The sequence below is a fragment of the Penicillium rubens genome (assembly GCF_028828025.1).
Source record: "Penicillium rubens strain IBT 27055 chromosome Unknown utg000003l_segment0_segment0, whole genome shotgun sequence".
NCBI lineage: Eukaryota > Fungi > Ascomycota > Eurotiomycetes > Eurotiales > Aspergillaceae > Penicillium > Penicillium rubens.
In genome coordinates, this window is record NW_026890601.1 from 1,450,094 (window position 1) to 1,470,215 (window position 20,122).

The 20,122-nt window shown below is 48.9% G+C and overlaps 9 protein-coding genes across 9 annotated transcripts; 4 read left to right on the top strand and 5 right to left on the bottom strand.

Moving 5' to 3' along the window:
* Positions 1-1,245: 1,245 nt before the first annotated feature.
* On the top strand, positions 1,246-2,121 carry N7525_006742 (putative mitotic spindle checkpoint protein (Mad2B); the record flags this gene model as incomplete). The annotated part of the gene is made up of 1 exon (XM_002567245.2): positions 1,246-2,121. The coding sequence occupies one exon, from the start codon at positions 1,246-1,248 to the stop codon at positions 2,119-2,121; it is 876 nt and encodes a 291-aa protein (XP_002567291.2).
* A 2,220-nt stretch (positions 2,122-4,341) lies between these two features.
* On the top strand, positions 4,342-5,493 carry N7525_006743 (uncharacterized protein; the record flags this gene model as incomplete). Its single annotated transcript, XM_002567246.1, has 1 exon — positions 4,342-5,493. The coding sequence occupies one exon, from the start codon at positions 4,342-4,344 to the stop codon at positions 5,491-5,493; it is 1,152 nt and encodes a 383-aa protein (XP_002567292.1).
* A 199-nt stretch (positions 5,494-5,692) lies between these two features.
* N7525_006744 (putative sister chromatid cohesion protein Dcc1) lies at positions 5,693-7,128 on the bottom strand (the record flags this gene model as incomplete). Its single annotated transcript, XM_002567247.1, has 4 exons — positions 5,693-5,845; positions 5,901-6,067; positions 6,140-6,891; positions 7,010-7,128. The coding sequence occupies 4 exons, from the start codon at positions 7,126-7,128 to the stop codon at positions 5,693-5,695; spliced, it is 1,191 nt and encodes a 396-aa protein (XP_002567293.1).
* An 837-nt stretch (positions 7,129-7,965) lies between these two features.
* N7525_006745 (ANP1/MMN9/VAN1 family protein) lies at positions 7,966-9,597 on the bottom strand (the record flags this gene model as incomplete). Its single annotated transcript, XM_002567248.1, has 4 exons — positions 7,966-8,295; positions 8,345-8,664; positions 8,719-9,401; positions 9,524-9,597. 4 exons carry the CDS (start codon positions 9,595-9,597, stop codon positions 7,966-7,968), a joined length of 1,407 nt encoding a protein of 468 aa, XP_002567294.1.
* A 431-nt stretch (positions 9,598-10,028) lies between these two features.
* On the bottom strand, positions 10,029-11,164 carry N7525_006746 (glycosyltransferase family protein; the record flags this gene model as incomplete). Its single annotated transcript, XM_002567249.1, has 2 exons — positions 10,029-10,451; positions 10,532-11,164. The coding sequence occupies 2 exons, from the start codon at positions 11,162-11,164 to the stop codon at positions 10,029-10,031; spliced, it is 1,056 nt and encodes a 351-aa protein (XP_002567295.1).
* Positions 11,165-12,481: 1,317 nt separating this feature from the next.
* Positions 12,482-13,877, bottom strand: N7525_006747 (2,3-butanediol dehydrogenase; the record flags this gene model as incomplete). The annotated part of the gene is made up of 6 exons (XM_061213820.1): positions 12,482-12,609; positions 12,692-12,764; positions 12,840-13,171; positions 13,240-13,296; positions 13,377-13,625; positions 13,676-13,877. 6 exons carry the CDS (start codon positions 13,875-13,877, stop codon positions 12,482-12,484), a joined length of 1,041 nt encoding a protein of 346 aa, XP_061068251.1.
* Positions 13,878-14,403: 526 nt separating this feature from the next.
* On the bottom strand, positions 14,404-15,745 carry N7525_006748 (uncharacterized protein; the record flags this gene model as incomplete). Its single annotated transcript, XM_061213821.1, has 3 exons — positions 14,404-14,714; positions 14,770-15,235; positions 15,611-15,745. The coding sequence occupies 3 exons, from the start codon at positions 15,743-15,745 to the stop codon at positions 14,404-14,406; spliced, it is 912 nt and encodes a 303-aa protein (XP_061068252.1).
* A 219-nt stretch (positions 15,746-15,964) lies between these two features.
* Positions 15,965-17,575, top strand: N7525_006749 (uncharacterized protein; the record flags this gene model as incomplete). The annotated part of the gene is made up of 1 exon (XM_002567252.2): positions 15,965-17,575. The coding sequence occupies one exon, from the start codon at positions 15,965-15,967 to the stop codon at positions 17,573-17,575; it is 1,611 nt and encodes a 536-aa protein (XP_002567298.2).
* Positions 17,576-18,936: 1,361 nt separating this feature from the next.
* On the top strand, positions 18,937-19,968 carry N7525_006750 (uncharacterized protein; the record flags this gene model as incomplete). Its single annotated transcript, XM_061213822.1, has 2 exons — positions 18,937-19,707; positions 19,906-19,968. The coding sequence occupies 2 exons, from the start codon at positions 18,937-18,939 to the stop codon at positions 19,966-19,968; spliced, it is 834 nt and encodes a 277-aa protein (XP_061068253.1).
* Positions 19,969-20,122: the final 154 nt, after the last annotated feature.

The following is a 20,122-nucleotide window of genomic DNA, read 5'->3' on the forward strand; positions in this document are numbered from 1 at the left end:
ATATAACCAAACATTTGAATTCAGCTCGGCTATATCCCGTTGGGTCTTCACTCTGATTCCATGGTAGACGGTTTTTATATATTTTAGATACACTATGTATTTTCCCTGCCCTTTTTTTTCCCACCGATGATCGTCCCTCTTATAGAGTACCCATCCACCAGTGCACAGTGGGGAAGAAAAAGAGAGGCGAAAAACTGTGTGCCCTTCTTTTCTCCATACAAATATGGCATAATACTGGAAACCGTATACTGTATACTGTACACTGTACACTGTATTTTTCTTTTTCTTTTTCTGTTTCTGCTTTTTCCTCCAACTTTACTACCATCTCTGCCGTGCTAAACTACCTAGGTACTACACAAGACCTTGACTAAAAAAATATCAAAAAGTTCAAGATAGAAATTGTAATAGATGAGAAAAACAAATAGCATCAAAGAAACGAAGTAAATCGAAGAAATGGGATTCTGCAAACCCATGTTGCACGTGACATAAACCGTGACCCTTCCAACCAACTTACGTCCGCCTTGTCCGCCTTTCTTCTGCTTTTCCCCTCGATGAGAGAGAGTGAGGTACATCCCATCGATTCATCTCTATAACCTCTTTTCTTTCCTCATTATTTTCCAACTTGGGCCCAGCCCTCTTTTCCCTAAAAAAACATTCCCTCGAGGGTTACCGTCTCTCAAAACTTCCCCTCCTTTCCTTCGCTTTAACGCCCCTCCTCGAATTCCCCTCCCCAAGGGTTCTTAAATCTAAAAAAAAAGTGATCACTCTCTTGCACTTGGGATCGTCACTCGGGAATTATATGGTCTTTCTATCCCTCATGCTCTGAGGCTTGCTTCTACTTGTCGTTTTGTCCACCCAAGCGTACGTTTCGGATTTCCTTGACACAAACAACCCCCTCCTCCACGCCCTATATACCCAACCATCTTTGCCCCTCATAGACCTCGCTTCCATGCCGCGTCGAGTGACTATATTTTGTCGCTCTACTCACCCTGATCTCATCAGCCATCTTATCCTGCGGATCATCGTGACCCGCCGCCTCGCTGGCCGGAGTATCGGGGGACCCAAAAAACTTTGACCGATTCCAAAACATAAACAACACCTGGAAAATTTATTGGACGTGACGTTGACCGATGGCTTAGAAAGGTAGAGCGATGATTAGCTTTAGGGTGGAACATCATTCAGATTCTTCGAGACTTCGTCAAGACCACCCTCACCGCGGAAACGATACCGAATCGTTTGACGGCAATGCCGATTGCCAGTGAGAGCAGTAGTACCACTACCACCACCATGACCACTTTCTCCGCCCCGGTCCCTGCTACCAAATCGCTGCCTACAAATCAGTCAGCGCTAGCGGCCTCCTTCACCAATTTCCTCACCGTCTCCGTCCATCAAATCCTATTTCTGCGCTCCGTCTATCCGCGCGCAACCTTCCTTCCTGTGCGGGCATACAACTATCCCGTCCGACAATCCCGTCACCCAAAAGTCTGTGACTACATCAACGATGCTTCAATCGCAGTCGGAACGGAGATTCTCAAAGGCACAATCACCGCAGTCAGTATCATCATTTCATCTCTTCGCACAAATCAGCCCCTCGAACGATATGCCTTTGATCTGTCGGGCTTCCCGCGTGCGCCTGCGGGAGAGGTGAATACCACATTTGAAGACAGAAATGAAGATTCATCTAATCCAGGTGCCCCTGTCTCAGACCGGGGGCCCGCACCAACCTCGGTCGATCTCGAGGCACAATTCCGAGCATGTCTAGCGAGACTCGCTTCAGCCTGTGCCCGATTGACTCCACTTCCACGCGATGACGAGTTCAGTTTCACTGTCTGCATTGAAGTGCGGGAAGATGCTTTACCACCGGCGGGGACTACCAAGGAAGAACAAACCTGGATTGTGGCGGAACCGGGCAAGGTGCACCTACGATCATGCACTGCGCCATTTTCCGTCTCTAAGCTGCGGAACGGCGAGCCCCAGCAAGCGCCCCCCAGGGTCTCGAATGGCCGTGCCAAAACAGTACCCGTACGACGTGTTGAAGCCGGCGAGCTTCGGTTGGAGCTGTGGGTAGAAGAGGCACGACAGAAATTTAACGAACCGGTGGACTCAGAGCAGCCACCATGACCTCGAAATTTCCGATCCTATTTCAGGCCTTGGGGGGAAATCATGTTTTTTTGTTTTTTATCTCTTTTCATCTTTCCTATCTTTTTTTACCCCCCTGTCCACACCCAAATTCTGTCTCATTCTTGATTTAGCGTGACCAATGATCGAACATACATGATGGACGAAGGAAATTCTGGAATTGCCGTCCGCAAGTGGCGCAAATACATAAAACGGGGAGCGGACGACTTTTGGGACTCACATGGCATTTACTTACATAGATCAGGTTCATATCTTTCATTTTTTGGTACTTCATTCCCAAGTGCTCATTCTTCTCCCCATGCTCTTCTTCTCATTCTCACTTTCATGACGCTCCTTCTCCATCCTTCTTTTTTTTATTTGCCACTGGGCTTTTTTTTATAGCTTTTCGTTCACCTCATTTTGCATCTTGCTTGATCCCTTGGGTTCTTTCTCCTCGCTGATCTTTATTGCTGCGGTCCGGCCTTTTTTTTTTTCATACCATCTCCCATTTTCCCGTTGTATTTCATTCGTCTCTTTTGTTGAAATCAACTACATGATCCTCTTTTCTAGCCAATTCAACTATACTAGCAACTAGTTCCCAATGTCGTCTTGTTATGTTTTTGCGTTTTCCGTGTCTGCTCCTACGCTGATGAGCCCAGTGACAATGATTCCGTCCGAAATGGAGGTACATAATGCCATAATGTCTGTTGTGTCACGAAGTTTTATCTGATTTTGGGTTCTCTGTGTCATCTGATTTACATTTCACCTCCTCTGTCTATGTTCGGTGCTCTTCTACTGAACATCCTGGACCTGGCTGATGAAAATAGGCCGCCTAAGCCTTCGGGGGGTGGCTACTTAGGTATGTAAGCGTGCTAGCAGGATATCCAGTTTAGGTTAATGGATGCTGTTGAAAAGCGAACTCTAGCGAGCTATGCTCTTGTGCTTTGTCAATACCCGAAAAACCGTTATCTTCTTGTGTGGTGAAAGCCAAGAGAGAGGGAGCTACTGCCCAAAGGTGAGACTGAGCAAACATTTTAACAAGAGGAATCTGGCAAAGACATTTGAATGCAACTATCTGAATCGTCTACTACGAGAGACACTTTCCAACTAGAGGTGCATGCGTACATGCATGCTCGAGGGTGCGGGAGTAGATTAAACCGATATTAGTGCCACGAGAACTAGTGGGGTTATTCGAAAGGACACAAGCATGGAGTGCACAAATGGAAATTCAACCAGCCCTATGCTAGCTGACATACGCTACCCACGCCATTCGACAGGGCTTTGAACTGCCTGTCTAAATTCCCGTACCAAGTCAAATTGTGATGCGTGAACAACCAGTTGTGTTGATGTTTGATGGATACGTAGGTAGCCAGGGGTCGTGTGATGGTTGGGAGGTAATCTTTATATTGTTGAAAACATTCAAGATCGAGTCCTTCTATAAAGTCCAAATTCGAATGTTGGTAGAACTAGAAGACTGCTTGGTTCGGGAAAATGGTAGTACATAAGTCTACTGGTATGTATGTAGTTCAGTCGGTTACTAAAGGAAAGTAGTATGTATAAAAATGGTCGCGTGAGGTCAAATCCCCCGCCACACAGCATAAAAGCTTCATTCCATATATATAGAACGTCAGACTTGCAATATAAAGAAAAATGAAGATCAACACAGGTCCGTACACGCGTTAATAAATAAATACAATGACATAATCGCCAAGGCTCACATGACCCGCCAAAACCCTCCGCGAGAGGCAAAAGACCGGCTCTTACGTCAAGGGCCTCTAAGGACTAACGCAATGCAACATCGCTTGCCATCGCTTTGCTTCGGAACCAGTGACAAAGAGAAACACGTCTTTATTTTGACTTTGAACGTAGAAGGCAGGCGGATCCGGCCCGGATCATGATGCGGAATGCAAAGTGAGGGGATAGGAGGTATGGATTGGGTGTGGTTGGTCCAATTGTAATGATTTAGATCGGACATACCTAGGTACTATGTTCGTGTGACCAGTTATCTTGGGAATAGAAAGTTAGAAATGATCAGTATATTATGGCATCGGGGCCCCGTCGGTCCACGGCTTAGTTTTGATCTTTTTTTGTCTTCGGAACGAACATCTTTAACTTTGGACTTGAACCCCGGATTTCTCTTTCTTATATCTCCGCACCTGCCCTTGGTTTCCCGTCTTCCCCCAACTTCAACAATTCATATACTTCAACTCTGCTCAACTCGACATGATTGCCGCAGAGATCCCATCCCTCCCCGCAGGGGAATCTCCAGACCTGATCCTGGTCCCAGCCACAGCCTCAGAGCGCATTGCCTCAATCAAGTTGAACAGCGTCGCCTGGAAAGGGCCCCTAGACGTGGAAACATATATAGAGCGCGAGAACCATCTCCTCCAACAACGGCTGACACGCGATGGCCTAACCTGCTGGATCCTAGTGGACCGCAACGAGCCCGAGGACGAGCGCACAATCCTCAGCTCGTGCGAGTCGTATAGAAAGACAGCGCTGCTCGCGCATAACGGGCAGGTGGAGAAAATTTCTACGTACGGCGTGGGGAGTGTGTACTGCCGGCCTGATTTCCGCGGGAAAGGGTACGCAAAGCGGATGCTGGAAGAGCTGAGCACTAAACTCGAGACGTGGGAAATGGAGAAAGAGCCGCGGCGGAAGTCGCTGTTTACGGTGCTTTTCTCGGATATCGGGAAGAAGTTCTACGCTCAATTCGGGTGGCGGCCGTTCTCGTCTTCCCATATGTCTTTACCGGCTGCTACGGGTGCGCTGGAGAAGGCTGTTACGAGGGATCTATTTGCTGAGGATGTTCACAAGTGTTTGTGCAGCGAGACTGTACTTGCCAAGCTGCGCGAGCAGATGTGTCTGGCGTCGCAGAAGGCAAGCGGTGCTAAGATTGCCATTTTGCCTAACTTTGACCACTTTGTCTGGCATTGGGCTCGAGAGGAGTTCTATGCCGAAAACTTGTTCTCCGAACGCTCCTCCCCTGTAGTCAAGGGCGCTGGTGATGACCAGGCTCGCGTGTACTGCGCATGGAATCGGAACTTCGGCGAGAGACCCGAGGATAATGTCCTCTATATTCTTCGGTGGGTGTACGACGACCCCGCGTCTCCGGCGGAGGAGCAGGCCACTGTCCAGGCTATGGCTGCTATCCTCCGGCGAGCACAACAAGAGGCGCACGAATGGAACATGAGCAAGGTTGAATTCTGGAACCCTACTCCTCTTTTGCAGAAGGCTGTGGCATTGGTGGACCCGAAGGCTGAGCTCGTGCACCGCGAAAAGGAGAGCATCGCCAGTTTACGGTGGACTGGCGAGGAGCAAGGATTGGGCAAGGATGTGGAGTGGTGGTTGAATGAGAAGTACACTTGGTGCTAAACATTCATTCGTTAGAGCATCATTTCGAGGGTTTGTTTCTTTTTGCTCGTGATTCTTCCCTTTTCTGGAAGCGCGGGACTGAGGCGAGTTTGGGCGGCAGATATGATCCTGATGCTTCTAGATACGCGCGCATCATAGATTAGATGCCATTGCATCTTACGCAGCAATTGCGTTAGCTTTTTATTTCTTTCTTTTTCAATCAACGGCGGCCTTTGAGCAGTTCATGCCAATTTCTGGTATTCTTAGCCTTCGCGGCTGCGGCTGGTGCAGAGGCAGCTTTGTTGGTTAGCTGTCGTTGGGAGGGTTCAACAAAGCAGATAGTTGTAGGGTCAGGACTGTTGTAGCAGCCATTCTGTCGTCAAAATCAGCTATTGCGCCGTAGCTCATGCGGGGAAAGGTCAAGTTACCGGTAATCTTGACAGCGTTGCCTCTCCTCTCCATGTCTCAGGCAGACAGTCCTTCCACGCGCGCAGAAATTCGCTTCTTCCAATAGCAGACGATGTAGCCGGGGCAGTGGCAGCCAAGTATGTCTCCCCAACCCATTGTGTACATTCAACCTTATCAAAGCTCGCCCCTAGAAAACAGTACGAAATTATTAGCAAGCCCAATACCTGCAACAACATCTCACCGTCCATTTTCAACTCACATTTAATGTCCTCCGCCAAAGGCGGCCGCTCATCCGCGATACAGATGCGCCTCACAACAGCCTCCAGCAACGCACGTGGGAACGGCGGCTCCATCTCCTCATCATCGTCCAAAACAGACTTCCACAAGTCCCCAACAAGAAACTGCTTCTCAAGATCAATGCCCTGTAAAACAGCACCCTCGACTAACCGCTTCCAAACAGCCAACCGAGACCGCGCGGAGGGCCTCCAACATGCCACCCCCTCAGCCCCATCCACAAACGCACAAAGCTCCATCCAGCCCTGCTCGCACTGCGCCGTTGACACAGGGATATCCTGACACACATTCTCTCTGGCCGTACGCATCTCCTTGGGCCCCAGCGGGCCTGCGGAGTCAGCAGAACCGCCCATCGCTATGTCCCCGTCATCGTCACTGCGCCGATCATACAGCCGCAGACTCTTCTCCAGGAACAGAATGGCTGAGAACCCTCCCGGCGGGACGTGCAGTTCCAGCGTCGATGAACACTTCGCAATGGCCGTTACGGCTTCATCTGGGAGGTTCAATGCGCCGCTTTCGCCGGCTTCTTCTTCAACGACTTTGATATCTGCTTGGGAGATCTCGCCGCGGCTTGGGCGGAGGATGTGCAGGGAGTTTGAGGATTGCACTTGGCGGATGCGGTAGGTTTGTGTTGGTGTGCATAGGTTGACGTAGTCGTGGGCAGTGGGGTCAACTACTGCTTGTGCGAGGGCTGTAGAGGGCGACTTGAGTTCGAGGCTGGTGGGAGTCGTTAGTCGAGGGCTACCAAGTTGGGATGGGAGGAGTTTATTTTGAACATAGAAGTGCGCGAGTTGCTTCCAGTCTGCTTGCACCCCTCTTCATTGCGTCAACTTACACAGGTGCATCTTTCGATGTCAATAGTTCTTCCAGCTCTGGGGTAAGTTCCAGTAACCGGAACCCTTCCTGGGGGCGGGTGTGTGTGAAAAGAATACTGTGCGAGTCTTGAGTAGACATTGCAGGTTACAATGTGTATAGTACGCAAGTAGCAAAATCAGAATCGGGGAAATGAAGCATCCACGTTCGGACGCGTTGACGCGAAGTGGAGACACACGGACCACCGCCTAAGAGGTGTTCGGCTTCATCCGAATGTGTATATATTAGCCACGGGGGGATTCGAGGGTCTTTTATGTTGCAGGTACATTAAAGGGCCAATCTGAAAGCCGTATATTACGCCGTCTGCATGCTCTGCATATGCTGCACTTCTTTCACCACACATATTCTACGTTTTGCGGCTAATACTTCTGTACTTCTAGCTACAACACCAATACGAGGATGAAACATGTGATGAAAAGATATAACGACATCTGAGAAGAAACCTAAAGGACCTGGGAGAACAATTTTGAATGTAACGTCCGTTATATCACCTTAAGCCACATAGAGATTAGAACTACATCGTCAAGGACCGAGGCCGCATAAGAGGTCGCCTATTCTTGTTTCTTGCAGAGAATACATTGAAATTGAATCTTCAATGTTTTTTTGAATGGCCAAATTATTTCTCTCCATGATACGCCAACCATTATGTTTCGTTGTGACGCCGTGAGAAAGAGAAATGTCCCCAAAAGATATAAAAAAAACATATGCAAGAACGGAACAAGAAAGAAAAGCAAAGCTCCTACACTCGCAGGGCATGGGCATGAGTACGCCCTCATGTAAACAGACAAATGGTCTTCCCAGACAGGAAAAATGTGACATTCAAGTCGCATGTGAGAATGCAATGCGTTATCCAGCCGGCTGGATCAAAGAATCGGCCCGTTTATAGGGAAGATCGGGCGAGGGGAATCCAGTCGAGGATCATGATTTAGCTTTCTCTGCTTCGTCGACCCTCTCAGCTTGGGCTTTCAAGTGTCCCTGAGTGGAATCCATGGCATCTTTCATGGGCTGGCCAGCCGGGCCTTCAGCAGAGCCTTGTACCTCTTCCCCGTCCACATTCTGATCATCAACCAGGGACTTGGACTGGGTGTTGTCTTTTTGCTCGGCTCGCTGTTGTTCTTCTTTTTCGCGAGCCAGTCGCTCCACCTCCATTTCTTCCATATGCCGGAGATCATCGACACTAGGTTCGTATAAGTGCCAGATAGTATAGTGTGGCAGTCCGATCACCGAGAACTTCATCCGTTTAGCCATCTAGAAAACATTAGCAATTGCAATACCGCCTCGTTGTTTACTATCTTACCTTGCCAAATCCTTCCGTCTCGGCATGCTTCTCGAAACTGAAGGCTGGGAAGTGCACACCAGCACGGAATACGCGGGCCTTGGCCAGGATACTGACACCGCCGATCCCGTCCAGCTCCATTTCCATATCTGGGTCGCCGTAGGGATCGCGAAGGTATGCAAGGTGAGGTCTCCATGTAGCGTACTCAGCGTATCCTTCCACAATGACGGCATCCTCGTCCAAGCTATCCGCAAGCGCCAATGCAGTCTCAGATTCTTGCCAGGAGTTCAGATCGTACGGCTGCTCTCCACCAAGCCAATCTGGAAGCGGTCGCCAAACATCTACAGACGCCAGTTAGTATAGGTCTCGATGCCCAAGCAATAATCACCACTCACTCGGGACTGTGACATCCTTGTTGTGCCGCATTAGATCCTCAATGATTGTGAACGGAGCAGTCTCCACGTCTGCATCTCTCCAGTAGACCCAGCTGTGGGTTGGGCGAAGCGTTGCGCTGAGTAACCAATTCCTCGCCTGGGCCATCAGCTTGCGTCGGCTGGCCTGTGCCTCGAATCCGTGTCGACTTTCCACGTCCTGTTGGACTTTCTGCCCGAAATCCTTCTTGATCACGGAGATCTCCCCATAGGGCATTTTCGGGTCCGCGTCATTTTGTATATCCTCCAGCATGCGCGACAGCATGCCTAGAGTGTCATCCCGAGAGTCCGATACCAGAAAGGCCAGATCAATTAGGTGGTGAGGGTACGTGAGGTTTCGCAGGTGCGAGAAAAACATCGGGAGGTGCGACGAGGCATCTCGGAGCGGGGTGCACATCAGGACACGCTCTCCGCGTTCCCAGCCCTTCTCCGTTCCTTGCACTTCAGATAAATCATAGTACCGAACCGTCTGTAGGTGTAGATCTCCGGGGTAAGAGAGAAGGCCGAGCGAGATGGAGGGAAGAATGGCGGCGCGCCAGGATGGGAAGATCAAGAGGAACAACACTAGTGACACACCGCCAAGGAGGAAGAGGCGCTGGAAAAGCTGTCGGCGTCTCCGAAGTGCAGGTTGCGAGCGAGGCTGGAACCTGGGGGCGGAGGCATACTAGTCAGTCTCGATTTCAAGCTCCGTGATCTGGCATGACGACAGGGCTCCGAACTCGGACAATGAGAAGCGAGCTGCTTAGCTCAGACTAGGTGGTCAGCTTACCTGTTCGGTGAATTTGAAAACGCAGAGCCCCTAGGATAGGCAGAGTGGCCCTTTTCGAGGACGTGTCGGTTCATCACGGGCGCTTGTCACAAGCCGTCGAGGCGCTTACGTCGGGGGCCAAGAACTGATGTAGCGGCCGGACCCCTAGTGACCCGGTTTTAAAAAGGCCAGGTGTAGAAGGCTCGAATGGAAGAAATGAAGGTCTTATGGAAGAATTGAAATAACAAAAAAAGAAAAGCAGAAGAAGCAAAAGAATCTTGGAAGACTTGGGTGATGTGATCCAATGTCTCACACTGTTGTGGTCTTCACCAAATCCGGTCTTCCGCTTGCAATCACCGTCCCCTGTAGATGAAACTACCTACATAGGTAGGCATAGGTACTTGATAATATGATTTAGGCATGATTAACGTAGATAACAGATTAAATGCTCTGGTTTCGACAATTGGCTTCGCTAATTTTACAGAAGTATTCCCCCAATGCTAAAATGCATAGATAAATTGTCCCCTCATAGTGAAAGCGTAGGAGGCGACATCATGCCCAACTGAGGTCGAAGAGGAGCAGGAGAATCCATCTCCTTTGTTTCCACTTCAATCATTTGCATCATTTGAATTAATAGTTGGTTGACCTTTTCCCCATCGCGCAAGCTCGGCAAGACGGATGCGGCCTCGTAGTCGCTATCGAGAATAAAGTAGCGTTCCTTTTGCCCCTTCTCCCTTGTGTCACTGCGGAATGCAACTCTGGCTATCGCTTTGGCTGGAACACTAGCCTTATTCATGGAGCTTCGGGATACCATGCGCAGGAATGGCCGAAGCCCGGACCGAGTCTGGTGTGCGACTCTGACCGACATGGGCGCCCCGGTCCGCAGATTGCTCTGGCCAGTGATACCTCCTGGGTCCAGGGTGAAGATGTCAAGCGATATATTTCCGGTCTATAATTAGGTCCTATTAGTGAACTGTAGGAGTCCGCACTGCGAATCGGGAGATAAGCCCGGTCAAAATGGCAACTTACCCAGATCAAACTCCGCCTCAATGCATACAATGCGACACTCCCCATTAACTTGCTACTCCCGAAACGAAGATTCCCTTCCTTTGCACTCAACGCAGTTCCCGGTCGTCTTCCGTTTCTTCCATGGTCGCGGTCGAAGTAGTCCAATCTCCCGGAAGATGTCGCAGAACAGCCGATATTGATCACCTTCGCTCCGCCTTTTGGTGTACCATCTCCAGCCCGGAAAGCCTCCAGCAATCCAATGGTCAATAAAAAGGGAGATAGACAGTTTGTCTGATACACCGGGTCATAGCCATCTGATGTGAGGTCATCAACAGCGTAAGACGTAGCGACAGCAGAGTGAATCAGACTGGTCACAGGCGGAATGTCTCTGAAGCGAACACGATCGACGGTGGCTTTGGCGAAAGATGCCACGGACTTTAGATCGGTGAGATCAAGAGCGAGAACCTCGATCGATCTGGGGCCGATCAAGCGGATCTTCCCCATCAGTTCGCGCACATCGTCGGTCCTTATATCCCGTGCCGTCAATAATAAATGAACGAAAGGTTGCTTCTTCGCGATCTCAATAGCGATCTCTGAGCCCAACAACCCATTTCCACCAGTGATAATGACTGTTCCTGTAAGTGGTGTACTCATGACGCCGGATTTCTATTAGGCAGGAATCTCCGAGGGTATAAAACGTAGGGGTTGCACAGTAGTAAATAAAAAAGAGTGGCCAAAAGGGCACTTGTAGTACTGAGTATCCGATTCCAATTTATAGGGAAGATTGAAGACAATGGAATATTTCGTGACAAAGGGAATTATCAGAATTATCACTGAAAAGGGAATCGTCAAAGCGTAGCCCAAGTGAAAGGTGTTATACCTAAAAGGTATCTAAAAATTCTCCAACCCCATCTGTATGGATCCATGCAGTAGAATAGGCCAATGAATTATATCAGACATTAGCGGTGTCATGTCTCAGGTCACGGCTGAGGCGTGTTTTCCCAGAAATATCTGACGATATTCGATCAATCAGATGCGAACACTATGTGCTGCCTTAGCGTCGAATAACAAATGGCCAACCTTACGATCTTCCATATGTCCTGCCTGATGCGTGGCACGACTAAGTTTTCTTTTCGGAGAACCCCTGTGGAAAATGCCGTAAAATTAGAACAAAAAGACATCGATACTTCGTACTGAAGTAGGTTAGTTCGCCTGGCGTGGGGACTTGTGCCGCTTTTGAATCTCATTCCCGGTCAATCATAGATAGTTCCCCAACTAAAATATTGGGCAATGTCTCGAATAGAGTCTATACTCCGTACTGCATAGTCGATATTCGGGACCTTTTCCGGGCTAGTTGGCGTCGAGTAAGAACACTCTCTTTCCTCACTGCCAGCAATGCCTTTCCAAGGCCACTAACACAGTCAGCCAAGGGGAGCCCTGAGATCACCCCACGTTCGTATTACTGCAGAAGTAACCATCCAGGTATCAAGATGTACAATAAATCATTGCCAGACATAGTCCAAGGCTGCATCAACGTTTCGTGAAACATAAAAAAAGAAAAGAAAGCCAAAACCAAAACAATGGGAGTTTCAAGACAAAATCAATTCCCAAAAATAAAAAATAAAATAAAAAATAAATGGCACCCGACCGGAGCTAACCTGGATTGAATCGCCACTGTTCTTGTGATGCTTGCTCGTTATGTTGAATACAACAGCTATGCCCTATATTGGTATATAGGATTGGACTGAATTAGCTGGATTCTTAGGGTTACATTAAAAAATATGCAGGAAGCATACTGCTAATTAAGACTGGGCTTAACCGAATGTCCTATTTCAAGATTCTTATCTTATGTTGGATCTTGTTGGTCATGGGTTAAATATTGGGTGTATTGCTAATTGTACCTAGGTACCCTTCCCAGGTTAGATCAAAAGCCGGTACCTAGGAGATAGGCCCATATGCTAACCGCGTGCTTCATGCAGAAATGTCGACCAGGATCTTTACATGCTTATCTCTTTCTTCGATGAGAGCTTTGAACCCTCTCACATCCACATCCTCCATTCGGATCTTACTTGTGATCATCGGGCGAGGCTGAATACCACCTATATCAGAGAAGTAAGAAATCAGCAGACACATACCTAATTAGGAAGTAAAGACAGCAAATTGAGTAGTAGCAGAGCATACCGGAAGCAATTTCATCCATCACAGCCTCGAAGTCCCCATCATCATAAAGAGCAGCCCCTATGACATTCTTCTCCTGGAACACAACAGCAAAAGTATCGATAGTAGGCCTATGTTCCCACAAGGAAACGACGACCATCGTCCCACGTACCCGAAGACCAGCGACCGCAGTATCAAGCCCAGCCTGAGCTCCGGAACACTCGAATACAACATCTGCACCCGCGTTCTTTGTCAAGGCACGTATCTGCGTAACCGCATCCACATCAACGGGATTAAGGACCTCGGTGGCACCCAGGGCCAGGGCAAATCCACGTCGTCGCTCAGAGACCTCCACGGCGACAATTGAGGTAATACCTTTGACTTTCAGTACCTGGATAATAGCCAACCCGATTGGTCCAGCCCCAACCACAAGTACAGTGTCATTTCTCTGCAAAGGACTGCGGCTTACAGCGTGCCATGCGACGGCGAGAGGTTCCACCAGGGCTGTATCACCAAGCCGTCAGAGCTGAGACAAGTAGAACACAACCTGAAACGAAAAACGCTATTCTTACCACCGATGTCGAGTGGAATGGACTCCGGTAGCGGAATAGCATGTCTGCTGTCCACGACTAAGTGGTCTGATAGACCACCTGCCTGACCTTGTGGCCGTCAATATCGGGACTTGGCCGCAGGCCTGAGTATGGCTTACTGCTGAACCCGATGAATGCAACTCTCTCGCAGCAATTGAATATGCCCAATGAACAGTTCGAACACGTGCCGTCGAAGAGGTTGGGCTTGACTACAACCCGATCTCCGACCTTGAACCCTGTAACCCCTGACCCGATCTCTTCAACTGTACCACTGAACTCGTGGCCCAGAGTGGTCGGCAGCTTCTCGTCGGTTAATGGATGTGGGGTGACAGGCACGATCATTGGGCCGGCAAGATACTCATGGATATCTGGGTTGGATTAGGGATGACTGGCTAACGGTGTGTTTCGAGCATGTTACTTACCACTGCCACATAATCCGACAAAGGCAGGTCGAATCTGTCAAGACCAAGGTTCCTTGTTAGAGACTCAAGACTCAACCTCGGGGGTAACGTTATGAGCAGCAATGGTAAGCTTGCCTTGACCTGGCCATTACCACAGATTGGCTCTTCGACCTCGTCAACGCGGATATCGCCTCTTCCATGGAATCGCACAGCTCTCATGATGGTTGGTCAGCCGGTAATCTGTTGGAGTGTTATAGAACGGACCGAAGAATAGAGTCTGCTAGTTGGAGTAAAGTGAGGTGTAATTCTATTGAAAGGTTCCAAGGCTGGGATGTTGCACGAATAATGAGGAAAGGCTCCAATTCAATAATGTGAGTGATACAATCGGTTGGGCATGTCTTGGACTGGGGAGAACATCTCTTTGACCAAACCCCGCAAAGATAGTCACGGGGCGTCGTCCACCTGAATCACCAGGGGAAGAGATCAAAGGCAAACACCCCATGCCTACGTACATATCTGGACATGTACAACCGACGTTGATGCACATGACCTAGGGCGAGGGCTTCTCTGCGGGGGTGCCCGATGTAGAGGGACAAGTCTGACGGTGGGGATCTCTGCACCCAAAAATAAAAATCTTATAGCAAGACTTTAAAACAAAGGAATAAAGATAACCATGTGTAGAGACGGGTCCAAAAACAATCGAATTCGTTACTTCAGAAACCAGCTCCAATTCTCGAGTACATAACTACGTATCCTGGCTCTTGCGAGTGAGAAGACCCTTCAAAGCATCCGTTTCACCTTCGAGCTTTGAACATCGAAGTCGCCAATCATCTCTTTCCTTCCGGACCTTCTCCAACTCGGCTTCAAGTTCCTTCATTCGATCCACACGTCTCTGCCGACACCTCCGCGCCGCGAGGGTGTTAAGTTTCCGCTTTTCTACCCTTGACGAATCAACACGACTTAGAGTGTCATCGCCTTGGGAGGTAGAGGGACTGGAGAGAGAAGTAGAGACGGGAGCAGGGAACGGAGAGATAGGGGAAGGATGCGAGTGGCCATCTGTAAAACATTAGAAACTAGACTCCATTGACCTGATCGGGGAGTATGATCATACCTAGTGAATTGGTGGAACTAGGAGCAAGAGAGGCAGAAACATAGTTTTGGTGCTCGATTGAGCCGGAATCCGAAAGAGAATTGAAAGCAGCCACAGACCCATACCCGAGGTCCATGACGGGGACATCGCCACCGTCATAGTCGGGAGGGCATGGCGTCGAATGGTTCACAGATATGAAATTCCAGTCGGCATCAGTAAAGGACAGATCGGGTTCTGCCCAGAGTGCCGACTCGCGCGTGAGGGTATCGAAGGATTGACAGACCGGCACAGCCGAGGGAAAGCCTTCCAACGGCGGCGCCAGCGACGAGAAGAGGTCATTATCACTGTACGGATGAAGACTCGCCCATGGCGAATATTCAGCAGGCCCTTGATGGCGTTCCTGCGTGCCGGTGCTGGGCGGGTTGGAACCAGTAGGTGGAGGTCTGGATCGCTGCCGCGGCGCTTGAACATCCGCAGGCCGGCATCGCTGGATTTCTTAGACGGGCCTTTGCAGACCCGTGACGCTCAATATGAAGGTGATGAAGGGGTACCCTAGGGTAACTGGGAATAAGGTCGACTCTACCGGAGTCGTGTCCTGAGGAAGAAAATGAAAGACAAGGCCAGGCCATATAAAAGAATCGGGAGACCAAGGGATGAACCGCAGCACCACATGGGCCCACAGTAAGCACCATGTTATTGGTTGGCTATCGGCTGTTCCCCACGACTCATCATGACTCATTTTGGCGTCATTTAATTGACCAATCACAGACAATAACTGAGACACGCTAATGCAGTTTAGGATAAGCCCTTGGCCAGTGCACACACTTCCAATGGAAGGCTGATGAGGGTTGGATTTACATACAACATATCTAAGCCCCTTTTGGATTGCGTAGGTGGGATTGTGCATAAAACCAGAAGACACGATGGCACTCTGGGGACTGTCAAGAAGAGCCCCTAATTTACTGTTGAACAGATGCCATTGAGATGCAGTGACCATTATAAGATTGGATTATCAGATGCCGACAAACTTCGCATATAAGCTCAGACTGACTATGGTAGTCCGTAAAGACAACCCGTACCGCAAGATATCAATACCAGAGTAAAGATAGATTATTGCATGATGATCAGCTCTACAGCCTTAAGTATGATTGCAGTATCTGCCAGCAAGACCTTCCTCAAACATACGCCCACCAGCACCCACTCGGTTCCTCACAGTATGTCGTTGTCTAATCTTGCTCCATTGGGCCCCAAAACAACCAATGCAATCCAAGCAGTATGCCGTGTCTTTAGACACATTTATGCAAACCCTCTTGCTCCATTGGACCCCGAAACAACCAATGCAATCCAAGCAGTATGCCGTGTCTTTGGATACATTCATTCAAACCCTCGGTGGTCAGCCAGGCTCAGGCCCGATGAGGTGGATCTGATTAATTTCATCGTCATGAATTATTCTGAGCCAGGACGGACAAGTATCAGCAATTCTGGCGTGTCTATTTCCACTATTCGAAACTTTGCATTGAACACGTCGAGCCAATTCCCTTTCCCGAAGACATGGCGGACCCATAGAGGACGAGGGCATAAGGCAGCGAAATACATTCTCATAGACGCTAAGCGAATCTTCATGACAGATGCTTTTGATGATTGGAAGAAACAAGTCTGCAAAACATCAATACTTGATCTGCCCAACGAATTGTTGCAGCGCATTGCAGCTCTGTTGCCGGCAAAGTTTCTCGCCATACTGTGCCAACTTAATCGCCGTCTTTACAACGTGATAGGCCGTGAGCTCTGGAGAAACCCAGATATGGCTCTTAAGGCACTGGAATGGAGCTTAAACCACTGTTTGCTAGCAATGTTCGAAAAGGCAGTCGAAGCACTCTCGAGGGTTCCCAAAAGAATGGGTAAAGAGTCCACGTGGAAATTGTTCCCTAGGATGGAGATGGACAACCGTACTATGTTCCCTGGGACGGAGAAAATTGGTATCCATATACAGAACAGGTACTGTCTTTCAGAGCAAGCAGAAAATGTCAGTAATGACCACTTTTCGCTCGAGTACGGGACTGACCCGTGTATCCACATATCCGACGAAACCTCGCCACTCCATGTGGCCGTCTCCCTATGCAGTTCCATGGGCAAGTCACTTATTGTGAGAGAATTGATCAAACATGGTGCCAATGCAAATGCAGTTGGTCTCTATGGAGAAGCGCCTCTTCACGTGGCTATTCGGGCAAGCCAGGGAAACCGTTGTCCTGATTCCCGTTGTCCTAGTTCCCAGCCTTCCTACAAAGACACATTCAATGTCCTTCTTCAAGCTCCAGACATTGACATCAACCTGCGTGACGAGAATGGCCGTACGCCGTTGAGTATTGCTGCCGGCATTACCGGAAGCCGTTCTGCTTGGTTTGTGAAAGAGTTGCTCAAAAATCCCAATGTTGATATCAATTCCCAAGACGTCCTTGGGAAATCGGTACTGTATCATTCGGTGGAGGGTGGAAACACAAAAGTTGCCAAGCTGTTGCTGTCGCGGAGCCACGTTGACCCGAATGGTAATACTGCGTACTTGCCTTTGTTTTCTGCCGTTTCGAATCGTCAGGAAGCGATAGTGCGGAGTTTACTAAACAAAAAGGCAACCGACCCGAACCGGAAAGACAACAATGGGCGTCTGGCTTTGACATTGCCAACTTCAAAAATAATAATCAAACTGCTAGTCCAAGCTGGTGCTGAGCTGGACATGCAAGATAGCACTGGTCTAACTCCAAGAGAAACAATATTTCAAGCAGGCATCGATCTTGAGGTAATGCGCCCAAGCAAGAGAAGAAGACGAAAGTAGGAAAAGGCGAGTGAGATTTTAGCCAGATTTTATTCCCTTTCCATTGCTGTACTGATCTAGGACCCGGGATTGCTACTAGATGGTCACTAGAGTCGTTTAGTTCCAGATCAACTTAATTTCGAAATATCCCTAGAGCACAATTATAAGAATTACCAATTAATGATAGTACCTACCTAGGTACCTACCTAGGTAGGTAGTGTTTAGATCATCTACTACATCTACTACCTCACTATGACCACTCCTAGGCAATCTGTCCGTAAAGTTGAGACACCCCTTCAGCAACCTTTACAGCCTTCAAAAAGCACAGAAATACTATCTAGCAATATTGTTGACATGCAACGCATATAGGGTATATGTTTGTCTCTGTGTATGCGGACTGAGCTCTTTGAGCATTTGCCTAGCTTGCCCGTTTGTCATGTTGATGGCTTATATACCAGCCTCTTTCCATAGATTCATCATCACCTATCTTCTTCACGGTTTCTCCATCTCTCTTGCTTCGTACCTCAACAAATATGCCAAAACCAGATATCCCGGTTCTTCCGAAACTGCCAGCGGAAGCCATCCGTTTGGCCCACCTTCTCGAGGCCTTCCTTCAAGCAGAGAAATCCTGGTCTGGTCTTTTGCATCCGGACCAGAGGGTTCTGATTACATTTATTGTGCGGAACTATGACACGGGATCTACCCTTCCCAAAGCCACTCAGTCGAGCAATGGCATTGCCTGCTATCCTGGAATATGGACACAGAAGGAGTACCGAGTGAAAAAAGCAATTCAAAGGATGGTTGATCTAGCCTCGCCGCCACTGGAGCGATGTTGGAGATCACAACTTGGGGGGAAATCAATCCTTGACCTACCCGCAGAACTGATGCTGCTTATTGAGCATGAACTATCAGACAACGAGCTGTACAATCTTTGTAGAGCAAATCGTGGACTCTATCACATCTTGAGTGGCCGGCTTTGCCAGCGAGGGATGCAGGACCTGCGCGCATTTGAACGAAGTCTGCGAAGAAATAAGAGAATATCATTCATCAAGGCAATTGGGGTACTCTCTAATGTTCCGGAGACAGCGCCATGGAGTACAGACCCATTGTTTCACATGGTGAGCAACAAAAATGCCAAGTTGATACAGTTCCTAGTTTCCAAAGATGGCTTGCTCGGATGTGCATTAAGGGGACTAATCAAATATATCCTACGTGTCCTACGAAATCGCATTTGGTGGAGATATGATGAACCTGACTGGAGATCCACCGAAAACTGTTTGAAGTGGGGGGCTGACCCCAACTATCGTTTTAAGGACGGTTCTTCTTTGCTATGCATAGCCATTCAAAAAGTACCGCTGTGGAAGCCACGTCTTAAGCCAGAAATGACGTGTCGGCATGTCAAGCTCCTCCTTGACCATGGGGCTGACCCGAACTGTGCGGGGTCCTTTCCGGACATGTGGTCGCCGCTTCATTTAGCATGCTTCTATTATCAACCTGATATCATGCAGGTATTGCTCAACGTAGGTGCAGACCCAAACGCAAAAGATGTGCACGGTTGCACCCCTTTGCACATGTTATTCAGCGAGAGCTCGGTCAGAGCAGTTAACCGGAGTATTCTGCTTGATATTCTTCTTGCAGACCGACGAGTCAAGATCGATGAGCGTGACGATGATGGTTGCACACCACTGCATGCTGCAGCTAGGAGGGGCCACCTACAGACTGCTCTGAAATTTGCCAAGCAAGTTGTCCGTATGCCAGACAAGGTCGATATCAATGCCCAAGACAATGAGGGGGAAACACCACTTGGGGGCTGCATCAGCATCGACCGGTATCGCATGGCTCGTATCCTCCTAGAGCAGGATAGGCTTGATCCTAGTCTCGGTCCAAAGGATGATTTCCCACTATTGTTTGCTGTTCGTCTCAGACGGCGACTGACAGTGAAATCCTTGCTGAAATCGAAGCGCCTCGACGTCAACAAGAGAACCAGCACAGGCAAGACCGCTTTATTGGAAGCTATAGAGATCGGCCATAAGGACATCATTAGAATGCTTGCTAAAGCCGGTGCCGACCCGGATATTGGAATGGACGGGGGTAAAACACCGCGGCAGCAGATGTTGGCTGCAGGTATTTATGTCAAATGGCAGACTCACCCGGTATGTTGAAAGTCAATTGCTCATTTGCTTCATGGATGATTGGTGGGCCGTGTGAAACGAGCAAAACAGAAGAAAGTGCTATGCAATCCCTTTGATTTATCAAGCTAGCCGGTCTCTATTCAACATAAGCCAAGGTGATATAGCATAGGAGCAACTGCTGAATTAGGCTTCATCTATCTGCTGTCCAACATAGTCTAGTTCGAGGAGCTTGTCTTCCTCTTCTTGAAGGCTAAATTTGACGTTGTAATTTTCAAACAGTAGAGGACTGTCGTATATTGGGAGTCATGATCAAAAAGACCTTGGTCCTAACGCCGACAATGAAGACAAGGTCTGTCTACCTACATAGGTAGGTACCTACTGTGCCCTGAGCTGGCAGCTGCTGAGTCAGCCAGAGCACGGCCACCTGGGCAGGGAA